Here is a 15,272-nt window from a genome sequence, read left to right on the forward strand (position 1 = left end):
CTGGCAATCTGCGTTATATGCCCGGGATCCACATGAGAGAAGGAAAGAACAGACACCTGCTGGTCACCTCTGTCTGTCCTGGAACTCACTATAGAGGTCAGGCTGGTCTCAAGTTTAAAGAGATCTACTTGCCCCTACTTCCAGAGAGCTGAGATTAAAGGTGTGCAGCATAACACATCTAGCTAATTAAACTTTTGTAGATAAAGAATTAAAAGCCAAGGGATAGAGTGTAGTTGACTAAGCCTAATACTTAAGAGGTCCTGAATTTCATCCTCAATACTGCAAAAATGGAAGCATTTATTTTGGCTTATTTGTTACTTAAATTACAATCAATGTCTCTTACCTTTGGCAAACATAGGCAAGATATCTGGACTCCCCCAGCTCCACGTGTACTTGCTTTCATTAAAAAGAGAGTCAAATTCTACAGGATTTTCTTTCCATCCTTATAGTAAAAGAAGCAAGAAATAATGTAAGTGCACAGTAAAATAAGGCCTGAAAGAAGCATTCTTCAAATAGTAATTGAGGACAACACATAAAACTCATAGATTTTCTTAAGCATATTATATGCCTATTAATATAAGTGGTAGATAATTCACTTCTTATTAAAATAATCACCTTTAAATACCTGCTTGTAATGTCTAATAAAACCACACATCCATATAGACATGCTTTTTCAGTAGTTCAGGATGAGGACAGACTAAATTTTAATTCCAGAATCAACACCAGGATGTACTTATGTGAGTAAGGCATATTCAAAGCCTTGTCAAAGGTATCTCAAATCACTGGAGGCATGGCTCAGAGGTTAAAAGAACTTGCTGCCCTTGAAAAACAAGATGACCTGGGTTTGGTTTCCAGCACCAACATTGGGTGGCTCACAACTACCTGTAATTCTACTTCTTCTGACCTCCATAAACACTTGCATTCACATTGTGCACAAACATACAAGCGCATGCACACACACACACACACACACACATACACACACACACAGAGCACACAAATAAAACTTTTAAAAAACACACTGAGTTTTCAACTGATGTCATGATTCAGTGGTAGGAAAGAGTGCTTATATGGCAAGCATTTTATTTATGAAACGGTTTCTGATCACAACCTTTGGCAACTGCACTGACATCCTCATAAAATCCAGCTATCAAGGCTACATGGCCAGGCCGAGATTCTGTTGGCACACGCGTGTGAGATACTCCCCAGCTGCCTTCATGCATTATAACATTCCTAAAAGATAATTGAGATGAACAATTAATATACACTAGTATTAAAACTCTCATTAGGCTTTAAGATTTTTATACAAGGAATCAAACCAAAAAGTTAAATTGTAAAATGGAAAGGAATCTCAAAACCTACTTGAGCCCAATCCTATACTGTCTACCAATTCAATGAAGTAGCATGAAGGAGCCCAGGCAATATGAACAAAAAAATCACTCCCCTACTACAGAGAATCATGAGATAAACTACACCCAAGTGTTTCAAGCCACAAAACTGAGGTGTTTGGTTACACAGAAAAAGCTGATATACAGAATATTATATTGTAAGAATTATTTGATGTGAAGATGGTATACAGCTATATAAAAGAAAGTCCTTTTCTTAACATATATAGTATAGTGTTTGGTGGAGAAATGCCACATTGTCATATTTTCAAATTGTTCAGAAAAAACAAACTAAACATTCTACAATATGAACATCCACAGTTATGTATGTGATAAAAAATTCAAATTTTAAAGTGGGAAAAAAAAAACAAAGGCCAGGCATGGAGGTACATGGTCTTAATCCCAGGACTTGGGAGGCAAAAGCAAGCAGATTTCTGAGTTCGAGGCCAGCTTGATCTATATAACAAGTCCCAGGTCAGTCAGGGCTACATAGTGAAACCTTGTCCCCAAAACCAAACAAACAAACAAACCAAACACAAGTTTTAAAAAGGATTTAAAGATGGTCAACTGCAAGCTGATGGTCATCAATTCATAATATAATCCCTTCTTAAACTCAAGCTAACATGTCTAAGACACACCCCTGATCCCGTCAGCATCTTTACCTAATGAAAGGTGCTCTGGAGTTTCCGTCTTCATCTAATTCATAAAGAGTATCTGCTCTCAGGCCATCAGCAACAAATAGCACTAATCTTTTTGCTGGAGGAGGCAAAGGTGTAAACTGGGGAGTCATTCCATGAACCAAAGGAGATGTAAAATAAATGTCAAAGATGGAAGCGAAGAACACAAAATGGATAAGCAATCCCAAAGCAAAAAACAGCAGCATATCCACAATGGGCTACCTGCAAGAGAAGCTGAAACAGACACACCTAATGAGGATCTTTCTTCCACGTATCTGATGGCTTAATAAACATCAGTCAAGGCAGGATACTACACAACTAACAACTTGCCTTCATTTACAATGGTAACAATAAACATTGTTTAACAACTTAAGATAATACTGAAATAAAATATATGTTATAGTACACCAAATTAAAGAGTTCAACTAGGATTGATAAACTAAAACAAATTCAGTTACCTACTAAACTATCAAAAATTAGCAAAGGAACCCAAAATAAAAGGTACTAAAAATTAGCTAGGCTCATTCACAGGAAATCCTAAATAGCAAAATATATATATATATATATATATATATATATATATATATATATATAAAACTCAGGACATTCTTGGTTATGCACACAACACTTCCTACTCTTAGAATTTAAATATATTAAACTACAACTTTAAATTTCTTGAGTTTTGTTTTGTTTTTTAACTTTGGTAATCATCTTAGGGGCAACTATCTGACTCTCTTGAATATTAACACACATTCTATCCATTTTGCTGAGTTACACACAAGAAATTAAATGTTTAAATAATACTGTACCATAGGGTCCCATTACACCTCAAAAATCAAAGTGACAATAAAACTTTTTCAAGCCAGTCTTTTGTTTTGTTTTGTTTTGTTTTATTTAAGTATATGGGTACACTGTTGCTATCTTCAGACAGACCAGAAGAGGGCATCTGATTCCATTACAGATGGTTGTAAGCCATCATGTGGCTGCTGGGAATTGAACTCAGGACCTCTGAAAGAGCAGTCAGTGCTCTTAACTGCTGAGTCACCTCTCCAGCCCAGTCTTTTGTTATTGGTAAATGTGTCTACAGATTAAGAAAAGAAACACTAGAATTTCTTACTTGAAGCAGTATTTGGTACAAATAATGACCTTGATCTGGAAAATATGAAAGATGAAAATTATGGACATATCTTATTCTTCCTGGTCTGAAGAATTAAATATCATAAGGATGGAGAATATCCTGTAAAAAGGAAAGAGGCACTTAAAATGTGCTTATCAAATACAAACAAATTAAAAAAAAAAAAGAACCAAAAGATCAAACTATTAAGACACCTTTTTTTATTCTAAGAGAACCTAGGATGAACAGAGTATTAAAGATTCCTTAGTAAACACATGCAATTTCAAAATCTAATCTCTCAGTGTAATGTTGGCTTCGTTCCTAGTTTATATGATCATTAAACTACACAGTAGGTACCAGCGTGGTGTTCTAAATATTAATAATGGAGATAAAGAAAAAATTCGACAGGATTCTACTACCTTCTAAGTCAGCAGTTCTCAACTTGTGGGTCATGACTTCTTTGGGGGATCAACCTTTTTACAGGGGTCACTGAAAATAATTGGAAAACAGGTATTTACATTATGATTCGTAACAGTAGCAAAATTAGTTATTATTAAGTAGCAACAAAAATAATTTTATGGTTGGGGGGTCACCACAACATATTAAAGGGTTGCAGCATTAGGAAGGTTGGGGACCACTGTTGTAAGCAAATATCTATCAATAGTTTCTTTAAAAATTTTATCTTATCTCTATTTTTATGGAGGCAAACACATTTGTATATTTTTAAAAACTAGGTATTAACTTTTAAAAATATTTTATTACATTTTGTGTTTGTACCTGCATATATGCATGCTTGTGTGTGCTTTTGTACGTGCATATATGCATCTATGTGTGCTTTTGTGTGTATGCACACATATGCATGCCATGGCACAAATGTGGAGATCAGAAGGCAGTGCTGGGACCAAACACTGGTCTTCAGGTTTAGCGGCAATGCCTTTACCTACTGAGTCATCTTGTGGGCCCCAGCATTTACTTTTTCCTTGAACATGCATTACCATTCTCTTAAAAACAAACTACTCCCATATATCATGTACCATTACCACATTTTGTCCTAAAATGAATCTTTGCTAACAAATCCTAAACTGGAAAACACTGACGTAGTTTTGTCTTCAATTTTTGACTAATAGCATCTATGTGGTTAATAAAATAATAGATGTGGAGCTTTGGATTTAGCTCAGTGGTAGATTTATGGGTTTAGTTCATACTGACTTGATGATTTAATGTCTGCCTTTGTCATTTCACTATAATTCAAATACAGCAGAAAAGGTCATCATTAGCATCCATCACATTACTATGCAATGATCATGTTTGCTCAATAAATATAGGATTACATTTCAATGGCAATATGTAAGACAGCCACTAGAGGTCGCCTTGCTTCTCTCTTTGGGTTTCCTGGATAAGGTGTGTTAAGCTTCAGGTAATTTCAAAATAAACCCCCAAACACCAATGTTTTATGATTAAGTAATTTATTATATATGAAGGAAGTTACAGTAATTTGAAGTATGACTATTCACATATACAATCATATTTTCTCCAGCAATATTACTATATAACTTTTTTTCATAAATGTAATCACTTTTTATTCAAATTATTAAAAAAGAAAACTTCACTAACATAGTTGTTTGGAAACTTCCAAAATAAGTGCATAACTGTTAAAACTTAAAACACACATATGCATTTGCCTATACAAATATAGTTTATATTTGTGAGATATACACAATAATTTAAAAACTAACAAAGTATTAGAAAATATCAAACACTAAATCAACCAAACTTTGCATTTATATTATTTGTGGCTATTTAAGACTATGGAATTCTAAAATAATTTTAACATATAAATGATTTAAATATTTAGGAGAAAAAAAACCTATCCTATTTTTATTGTTAAGAGACAAACTTCAATGACTATCCTTACTTATTCAGATAAGATGTCAGCCTAAAAGGCTTTGACCTAGGTCAGTCTTCCAAAGAAGAAAGAAATTTTCCAACAACTATTAATAAATTATAAATAGAGGGCAGAATTTCTTAATATCCCAGTGTGTGCATTAAAACTATTCATGCATGATACTGAGAGGCAAAGTACCCTACGGGAAGATGGATCAGCTGATTTGTTGAGAACCTGCAGTTAGATAAACAAGCCCTTGGTTATAGAATAGGAACTAGAAGTACTAACGATGGTAGGTCAGCCACTAAACTCTACTTTCAACTTAAGACTCAAAGGCAAACCTTTTAAACCTATTTTCAATTTGTGCTTTCAAATTCAGACCCTAAATTCATGCTGCTGCCTCTTTTTGTCCTACTGACATAACTTTCACATGCTCTGCTAGCCATTGATACCTGTGTTTAAAAACCTGCCAAATGTCCTCAGTATCCAGTATTTCATTGATTAACTGACTGTACTAGATGGTTTTGTATGTCAACTTGACACAGGCTGGAGTTATCACAGAGAAAAGAGCTTCAGTTGGGGAAATGCCTCCATAAGATCCAGCTGTAAGGCATTTTCTCAATTAGTGATCAAGGGGGAAAGGCCCTTTGTGTGTGGGAACATCTCTGGATTGGTAGTCTTGGGTTCTATAAGAGAGCAGGCTGAGCAAGCCAGGGGAAGCAAGCCCGTAAAGAACATCCCTCCATGGCCTCTGCATCAGCTCTTGATTCCTGATCTGCTTGAGTTCCAGTCCTGACTTCCTTTGGTGATAAACAGCAATGTGGAAAGTGTAAGCTGAGTAAACCCTTTCCTCCCCAACTTGCTTCTTGGTCATGATGTTTGTGCAGGAATAGAAACCCTGACTAAGACACTGACCATATTAACATTTGCTGCCAACCAGCTACCAGGCACTGTTGTAAGAACATTCCCAATTCTATGTACTTTCATTATCCCTCTAGGCAGATGAATGCAAGAGAAGCTGGGAGAATTTAGGTCCAAACATTTCCAATGTCTCACAATAAATGATATGTACATGATGTGCCCTTCTGTTATTTTAAGTAGTTTTCCTCAGGCAACCTAAATGTATATTTCTAAGCATTGCCATTACAAAGAAAAAAATACACATTTCTGCTCATGTTTTTCCCATGCCATTCACTAATCCTCCATTCCAAAATGTGGTTCCATTTTTAATCTCTTTGGCAATATCAAAGTAAGAACTGATAACCCATTTTGCTAAGAAATGTGAAACATAATAAAGTATTGCTCATTCTATAATATTTCCACATTACTGAGGATTTCTTTTTTCAGATTCATTAATAAATAGCACAGTACAGCATTTAGCCCAAAGAATTGAAAGCTAAAAGTCTTTTTTTTTAAAAAAAAAAAAATCCTTACTACTAACACTATTTTTAAATTACTGCACCATGTAGCAAGGGTCCTAACGGTCTTTTATCATGTGTTAACTTTCTCCCCATCTCCCGGACTCCCGTGCTCATTTAAACCACCCACCCCAACCTCCAGTATTCCCCCTCCCATTATTATTATTTGGGTTAAAAAGCCCAAATAATGATATAGTAATAACAACCAAAGAAAGCATTTCAGAGCCTCATTCAAATGAAATTTTAGTTTCCTGTGAGACTGATTAAACTGAAATTAAAACCTACACTTAACTGCTGGCATACTTTACATGTAAACCAATAACCAGACATAAGGTCATATAACAATGCTCTATTTTTATTTTCCACAAAGGTAAAGGAGATACTTCACTATATATATCAGAGCAGATGGTTAGCACTGTTGGCTATTTATTTTGTTGTCTGTTAGGAGCTGGTGTTAGTAAGAACTTAAAAGAATTCTAAAGTCAGGAAAAAGTGGCATTCTTTGTGTAACAAAATAGAAGATACCAGGGCTAGGAGTCTAATAGTGACAGGGAAACTTATCCCCTCAAACTACAATCAAGGAATAGCATAAAGGATAAATGATCTTCCAAACCTACGAGTATTGTTATGTGCTAAATGTTTCATAAAGGCAATCAAATCTCTCTAAAGCGTACAATTTTTAAAATCGCTACAATTTGATTGATCCACAAAGAAAACCTCGATTCTAGCCTAAATGGACTTAGCAAGGTTTCAGGGGATTGTGGAAAAGAACGGTTTTGGAGAAAAGATAGGTGATACTTGTTCCACCGAATGTGTCCTAGTGCAGTGGACTTGACCAGGCCACTTAAGGGGCCCAGACTACTTAGTTGTACTGGAGAGATAACGTTGATAGTTTGAAAAGTTCCTTTGATGTTAATTTCCCAGGTTTTACACAGAACTTAGTTTGTCGTCCAAGACCAGGCTGTTCCCAGATGGGTGCAAAGGCATCTTGAAACTCAAGGGTTGCAACTTCCGTCCAGGCTCTAGCTGCACCCTTCAGCTTTCTAGGTCCTATTCCCGGACGGAGGGGGCGGGAAGGCGCCCTCGCTCAACCACAAGGAGGCCATGCCATCGCCAGAACTCCAGGGGACAGAGCAGATGGCTGGGAAACTAGGGAAGAGCAAAGAAGCCAGATTCTGACCGCTGCCCAGAGCACTTGCTAACTGGGCGATGACAGCAAACAGCGACAAAACAAAACAAAACAAAACAAAACAAAAACAAAAACAAAACTGAAGCGTGAAGGGAGGCAGCGGGCGTGGGGACACCTCAAGTGCAAGGGTCCCGGGACTTTACCTGGGAACTATCCGGCTCAGGCCCGGTCTTGGGAACAGGGCCTCCCAAGAACGAAGGCGGGACCCGGAGCCGTGAAAGATGTCGGGAGGGCTCCCTTCAACCCTCTAGAACCACAGCCAAACCAAACCCCTCGGCGACCTCCACCTCCACTGCTCAAGGGAACGCCCCCAACCTGTCCCAGGCCTTCGCTGCTCTCGCGATAACTGTCTGGCCAGGTCCTGTAACTCCAGCCAATCCTCGAGAGCTTGTGGGCGGGGTCTTATGTTTGAGCCTCGAGCGGTTCCTTCGATCTTGCGACTCCAAGGCCGGGGGTGGGTGGGGCTGAGGCGGGGACAGGGCGGGGCGAAGGTGGGACCAAGCCAGTTCTCGCGAGACTAGAGACCAGGAAGACGCCTGCAGAGTCGGCTACTGGTGCAGCGGCGGCTGAGGCGGGAGGTGTTGCTGCATCCCGGGCTCCTGCCTCCCGGTCTGGCCTAGTCTCTAGGTGAGGAGAGGCGCGGTCGGCCTGGGCTGCCCTGGTAGTCGGCGGCTCTCGGGACGTAACGGGGATTCAGGCTGAGGGCCTGTCGGACCAAGCGGGGGAACACCCACACTCCTGACAGATTAAGATGGCGGCGATGGCGCCCGGAGGTGGTGGCAGTGGTAGCGGAGTAAATCCTTTCCTCAGCGATTCGGATGAGGACGACGACGAGGTAGCGGCCACCGAGGACCGGCGGGCAGGACTTCGGCTGGGTGCCGGGGTCGGCCTAGATCCCGGTTCTGCAGGCTCGCTGTCACCACAGGACCCCATGGCCCTGGGGAGCAGCGCGCGGCCGGGGCTCCCCGTGGAGACGTCCGCCGCCCCGGCGGCTCCGGGGAGCAGCGGGGAGACCCCTGCCCGATTGTCGATCGATGCCATCGCCGCTCAGCTGTTGCGCGATCAATACTTGCTGACGGCCCTGGAGCTGCACACCGAGCTGTTGGAGAGCGGCCGCGAGCTACCACGGCTGCGCGATTACTTCTCCAATCCTGGCAACTTCGAGAGGCAGAGTGGGACCCCGCCGGGGATGGGGGCGCCCGGGGTCCCTGGCGCCTCGGTCGTCGGAGGCGCTGGAGGTCGGGAACCGAGTACGACGTCGGGCGGAGGACAGCTCAGTAAGTAGGCGTCGCCTGTCACACCTGCAGACGAGGGATTAGAGGTGGCGAGCAGCTGAAGGGGATTGTGGGAGGGCACTGAGTCGAGGGTCGTTTTGAGGCGGGAGAGTATGTTGAGTGAGATGAGAGGTATCCTGTGTACTGCTAGCAAAAAGGTCCTGCTGTAGCTCTTCTTTGTATCGGTTTCCGAACTTTGGCAGGTGTTGCACAGCTCCTGGCTCCCCGTTGGTGTTGGGACCTATAACATCAGGGTTTCCAGTTAATTGACTATTATGACACTCTAGAAAGCTTCCTTATTACTTGGCATTTTTCTCTAGGCACTTTTCCTTCCCCTCCTCCCCCAGGCTGTTGAATCACACTATGAGGAAATAAATGTTTCTTAGTAATTCTTTGACTCAAGAAAAAGAACAAACAGGAAATGTCGGTACTCTCTACTGAAGTTGAATCCACTGAAGATCTTTTGTCTTTGCTTTTCCATTATTTTGTATCACTAATATATGCTAATAAAAAGAAGGAAGTGGGATGTGTCTGCTTCATAGAATGTTTTCTGTTTGAATAATATCCACCTAATTCAGTTTCACTACCCCAATTTCAGTAGTATTCGGTTTACAGGAAAGCTGTGGATCGAACAGGTCAAGGATCTACCAGCTTTCTTTTTCAACATAGCAGCACTAGTGTTTTTCACTGAATAAGTGACTCTCACTTATCTTTTTTCTTTCTTTTCTTGCTACAATCATTTTTAGCAGAGTAATCACTGGCCTAGTCATTATTTATATATAAGCTTTAATGAGAATTCTCAGTGTCATCTTTAAGAGGCATCAAATTTTTCCATACTAATGGTAATACTTTGGTAGTTCTGTGAACGCAGCTGGAATTTACTAATAAATAAGCCTGATTGATTTCTAACTGTCTGTACTTTTGCATGATACCAGAGGCTTGAAGTTGCTAAAGTTTGATGTCAAAAAACTGGGAAGGGTGAATTCTCTATCAGAGTAATCCTAAGCACATTTCCTTCTTTTATAACTGTCTAAATTATCTATCATTGTCACCTGACAAACTATCTCACTGGGACTCAAATTTTCACTTATTTTATATATAGTGCTTTATGTACATCCCAGACTTAGTTTTAACCTACATCATAGCCTTTAGTTTTCTTTCTTTCTTTCTTTCTTTCTTTCTTTCTTTCTTTCTTTCTTTCTTTCTTTCTTTCTTTCTTTGTATTTGATTCATTTTAGTTATTAGCTTGGAGCTCCTGCCTCTCTCATTTTTCAGGTGCATGACTACTAATTGAGAAATGAGGACTTTTCATATTTTATCATTTAAGTGGCAGATCTAATATTTGAACTTAGATCTCTATCATAGCATTGATTTTTTTTTTTACCACAGCTATATATTATGTCTGCTTCAAGACACAACTCAGCAAAAGTTAAGTTTTTTTCAGTATATGATTAAGAAAAGTAACTATTAATTCAGAGTAGGTCTTCACTCAAAATGGCCAATTAACACAAAAGGCAAGTGAGGTGATAAAAAATAACATAATGGATGAATTGAGAAAACATTGCACCGTATTAAGGTGAGATAATATGAATGATCTGATAGGAGTATCACTCTCATTTCATCAAGGTAGCTACACTGCAGCATTAAACTCAAAGTTAAGTCAGTCACAGTGCATGTGATTGTAAGCAATCCAGGATCATCAGCTAAGCCTCCACAGGGAACCAAGAATGTTTTTTAACAGAAATTTTTAAAATCTTCCAGAACTTAATACAATATATTTTATTCATATCCATCTTCTGTTTCTTTCCCTAACTCCTCACTCATCATCTTCATGCTTCCCTCTCTTCTTTTTATATAACCCACCAAGTCCTTTATGCTACCCATATACTCAAGGATGTGAGCCCATTCACTGGAGCATGGTTACCCTACCATAGGCCATGCCCTTAAAGAACTGACTCTTCCTGAGAAGCCACCAACTGTCTCCCTGGCTCCTCAGGTAATTGTGTGGACCTGTGAGTCCTTCCCTGCTCATTGTTGATTGGCTTGATCTTGTACTGGTTAGCAGCTGTGAGTTCATGGGTGCCACATTCCGGTCATGTCCAAAAGACACTGTTTTGCTCTGGTCCTCCCTAACCTCTGGCTCTTAGAGTCTTTCGGAGCCCCTCTTTTGCAACAGGCTATTGAAAGGCATTGGTGGGGTTAGGGGTGTATGGTATAGTTTTCTCATTTGCATTCCACTGGCATTCCCTGATCATTTGTGAGTTTCTACATTAACTACCAACCAGATCCATGCAAATTTATCAACTATTCTCTATCAAATCATCTAAGAAGGCCAAATTAGTTTGTTGATCAAGAAACTTAGCTACATGCTTGCTTGTGATATTTCTGGTAACAGCATGCATGGTTCAGCCTAAGGGAGAATAAAAGTTGTAAGCATGGGTGTAGCCTTCGATATTGTCTCGCCCATTTCAAAAATTACAGGTCAGTTTGTTTTTAAAACCTGCTAGTCCTGTTATGGAGGTATAAGATTGCTCAAAGTAATGTCATCAGATTTTTTTTATGTAATTTCTGCCATCTCTCGGTTCTGTATTTGCGTGCTACTTTAGCTCATACTTGAAGCTTGCATCTGAACCACCAGTTTTACCCTTATCCTATGCTTTGATCTTGTCATCTTTCCTTTTACTTTATTTTTCCCCCACTTAACTATTATTACTGATACAGATTTATAAATTTCTTTGTACTGGGATACAAATGTGAAGTAATCCTATGTACAAGGTATAAAATATTAGCAGAAATAGATAAGATCAAAAAGTATGAAATGAAACCAGTGTCGTGGTGCACAAATTTAATCTCAGCAGGCAGATCTCTGAGTTTGGAGCCAGCCTAGTCTACAGAGCAAGGTCCAGGACAGCCAGGACTACACAGAGAAACCTTGTCTTGAAAAACAGACAAATAAGAAGTATGAAATAAATTAGCATGTAGTAGAGAGGCAAGTCATATAAACATAGTTGTTAAGTGAATGTGTCACAAATAAAAAGGCACATGTGGAACTTTCAAAAATGGAGGAAGGCAGAGGGTATGAAAGCCTCAATGCAAGATAACTAGTAAAATTAATTTTAAAATTTTTTATTTATTTAATGTATATTTGTATGTACTCACAAGCAGAGCCAAAAGACAACTATGCAGATTTTAATTTTCTCTTTCCATTTCTGCATGAGTTCCAGGAATGGAACTCAGATTGTCACACTTACCCACTTGAGGTAGCTCACTGTCCCTACTTTTTTAGCATACAGAGTAATGGGTTTTATAATGGAATTTCACACGTCTATGCTGCTAACTGCTGCCCACCAATTCTCCCTGCTATTCTCTTGTTGGTTTGGCCTCTTCCCTCCCTCTAAATTGTCCTCCCTTCTGCTTGTTCCATTACTTCTTCTCCCTCACAGCCCTTTATAATTTCTTCTGCCTACCATGGTCTCCTTTTTAATTTTATTTTTCTTTTTTACATACATATAGCCCATATGTACATATATAAATTTAAATCTAAAGACCATGGATGAGAGAAAATATGGTATTTGTCTTTTTGAATTGGGATTATTTTTCATTTAACATAGTGAACTATAGTTCATCCACTTTCCTGCAGATACCGTGATTTCATTTTTCTTTCTACAAAAATTTGTCATCCGTGTGTGTGTGTGTGTGTGTGTATGTGTGTGCAAGAATCTCAATGGTGTGTTGACAATATTTCAGGTTTATATACCCACAAGTGGCCCAGTTGGGTCATATGATAGCTCTATTGGATTTTTTTAGGAGCTTCCACAATGACTTCCATAATGACTATATATGAGCATACATTTCCATCAATAGTATATAAGGCTTCCTCTTTCCCTACATCTTCACCAATATTTGCTGGTTTTACTTGGTAATAACCATTTTTAATATTTTTCCTTTTACATTTAGTGTGTATGAGTGTGTTCTGCCTGCATATATGCTATACACTGTGTAGCTGTAGTGGTTAGAAGAGGGTATCAGACACCTGCAATTTGAGTTACAGATGGTTGTGAGCCACTGTGTGGATGCTGGGAACTAAACCTATGTCCTCTACAGGAACAACAGAGACTCTTTAACTACTGAACCATCTCTCTAAGCCCTGACAATAGCCATGCTCACTAAGATAAATGGAATCTCAAAACAGTTTTACTTTTAATTTCCTTGAAGACTAAAGATGTTAAGACGTTAATCATTTCTTCAGATATTTACTGGTCACTTGCTTTATTTATTTATTTTTTTGAGAACTGTCTGTCTGGTTCATTAGCCCATTTGCAGACTTGATAATTTGTTTGGTGTTCTAATTTGTAGAGTTCTTTATAGAGTCTAGGTATTAGTTTCTGCCCTATATGTGTTTCTTTCTTGATTTTTTTTTTTTTTTAAATTTCACTTTAAATCAGTTTGGCTACAGATTAGAAGATAATAATTCTACTTTTAGCTTGTTTATTATAAAGTTACTGATCATGTTGGTGTCTACATATATGACAATCCTAATAGCTTATTTAAAGCAAAGAACAATTCTTAATGACATTTATGTTAACTCTTCTCCCTCTCCTCTACCCTCAGAGTTTAATAATTAACCTAGGACCCCACACATGCTACAAGCTTCTGCCACAAAGTTAGATATTCTCCAGCCTTCCTTTCCTTGTTTCCTTCCTTCTTTCCATTTTTTCTTCCTTCTCCATCCACCCTCCCCCCTTAGGACAGGATCTTTCTGGGTTACCAGGTAGCCATTGAACTCTTTCTGTGGAAGAGAGGCATATCTTGAATTCTTGGCCCAGCCTCCTGAATAGCCATAATTACAAAGCTGGAGTGTCTGGCTGGCTGGTTAACTATTCAAAGCTACTTCCTCCTTCCCAAAACAATTCTTTCTGACACACTTTATGATTAGCAAAAGTTTGCATTCCAGGAAAAATAAAGTGACCTTTTTTAGAATTTGCCTCCAGTTTTGTCTACTTTATGACTTTTTTTGTTGTTGTTGTTTTCTCTGTGTAGCCTTGACTGTCCTAGAACTCACTCTGTAGACCAAGCTGGCCTTGAACTCAGAAATTCACCTGCTTCTACCTCCCAAATGCTGGGAATAAAGGCATGCGCCACCATGCCCAGCTACTAAATGACTTTTAAATACATATATGTATGTGTGCCTGTGTGTGTGTGTGTGTGTGTGTGTGTGTGTGTGTGTGTGTATGTGTGTGTGTGTAGCAGTAAAGTCTTTCCTGTAGGCTTCTTTCTGCCTCACAGACCTGTTTTTGTAAGTAATTAATCTTAGTCACATTTGCTTAGTGCCTACTACATTCCTGAACTGGTTCTTGATAACATAGTCACATATTCTTTTTCTTCTGAAAGGAAGTCCCTACATGTGAAATCTCTTGAGTTGCAGGTCTGTTTCTTCGCTATAAAATTCTGATGGTAGTAACACTTCTGCATGGAGTTATAAAAGTTAACTAAGTTGTTGTGTTAGTCAGGGTTTCTATTCCTGCACAAACATCATGACCAAGAAGCAAGTTGGGGAGGAAAGGGTTTATTCAGCTTACACTTCCATACTGCTGTTCATCACCAAGAAAGTGAGGACTGGAACTCAAGCAGGTCAGAAAGCAGGAGCTGATGCAGAAGCCATGGAGAGATGTTCTTTACTGGCTTGCTTCCCCTGGCTTGCTCAGCCTGCTCTCTTATAGAACCCAAGACTATCAGCCCAGAGATGGTCCCACACACAAGGGGCCTTTCCCCCTTGATCACTAATTGAGAAAATGCCTTACAGCTGGATCTCGTGGAGGCATTTCCCCAACTGAAGCGCCTTTCTCTGTGATAACTCCAGCCTGTGTCAAAACTAGCCAGTACAACTGACCCCTTGTCAACTTGACACACAAACACATCACTAGTAAGTCTCAACCCTTAGTTTCTTATTCACCCCCAAGATCTAAATAATTTTAAAAGTCCCACAGTCTTGTATATTAAAGTTCAATCCCTTTAAAATGTCCAATATCTTAAAATTCAAAGTCTCTTAACTGTGGGCTCCACTAAAATACTTTATTCCTTCAAGAGGGAAAAATACCAGGGCACAGTCACAATCAAAAGCAAAAATCAATCTCCAACCATCCAGTGTCTGGGATCCAACTCACCATCTTCTGGGCTCCTCCAAGGACTTAGGTCATTTCTCCAGCCATGCCCATAATAGCACACACATTGTCTTCTAGGCTTCAGCTGCCTGTACTCCACTGCTGCTGCTGTCCTTGGTGGTCATCTCATGGTACCGGCATATCCAAAACAATGCATGACCCCTTCAAT

General features: G+C 39.3%; 2 protein-coding genes across 12 annotated transcripts in view; one reads left to right on the forward strand and one right to left on the reverse strand.

Annotated features, from left to right (window-relative positions):
• Nucleotides 1-7,976, reverse strand: part of Pign (phosphatidylinositol glycan anchor biosynthesis class N) — a 126,016-nt gene extending 118,040 nt beyond the window's left edge. Inside the window, exons 1-6 of one of the 3 annotated variants that reach the window (XM_021197588.2) lie at nucleotides 7,812-7,976; nucleotides 3,596-3,665; nucleotides 3,180-3,299; nucleotides 2,048-2,296; nucleotides 1,112-1,233; nucleotides 344-442 (exon numbers count right to left, since the gene is read on the reverse strand). In XM_021197588.2, the coding sequence (XP_021053247.1) occupies nucleotides 344-442; nucleotides 1,112-1,233; nucleotides 2,048-2,268 (442 nt within the window). In that variant the 5' untranslated portion in view covers nucleotides 2,269-2,296; nucleotides 3,180-3,299; nucleotides 3,596-3,665; nucleotides 7,812-7,976. The remainder of the gene's footprint in view (nucleotides 1-343; nucleotides 443-1,111; nucleotides 1,234-2,047; nucleotides 2,297-3,179; nucleotides 3,300-3,595; nucleotides 3,666-7,811) is intronic. The other 2 variants (XM_029538979.1, XM_029538980.1) reach the window with 2 other exon arrangements.
• A 196-nt stretch (nucleotides 7,977-8,172) lies between these two features.
• The window catches only part of Relch (RAB11 binding and LisH domain, coiled-coil and HEAT repeat containing), a 90,547-nt gene continuing 83,447 nt past the window's right edge, over nucleotides 8,173-15,272 (forward strand). For 5 of the 9 annotated variants that reach the window (XM_021197684.2, XM_021197681.2, XM_021197683.2 and 2 more), the window contains exon 1: nucleotides 8,173-8,945. In XM_021197684.2, coding sequence (XP_021053343.1) covers nucleotides 8,420-8,945 — 526 coding nt within the window. In that variant the 5' untranslated portion in view covers nucleotides 8,173-8,419. The remainder of the gene's footprint in view (nucleotides 8,946-15,272) is intronic. The other 4 variants (XM_029538323.1, XM_029538324.1, XM_029538325.1 and 1 more) reach the window with 1 other exon arrangement.

This window comes from Mus pahari, chromosome 5, assembly GCF_900095145.1.
Source record: "Mus pahari chromosome 5, PAHARI_EIJ_v1.1, whole genome shotgun sequence".
NCBI classification, from domain to species: Eukaryota; Metazoa; Chordata; class Mammalia; order Rodentia; family Muridae; genus Mus; species Mus pahari.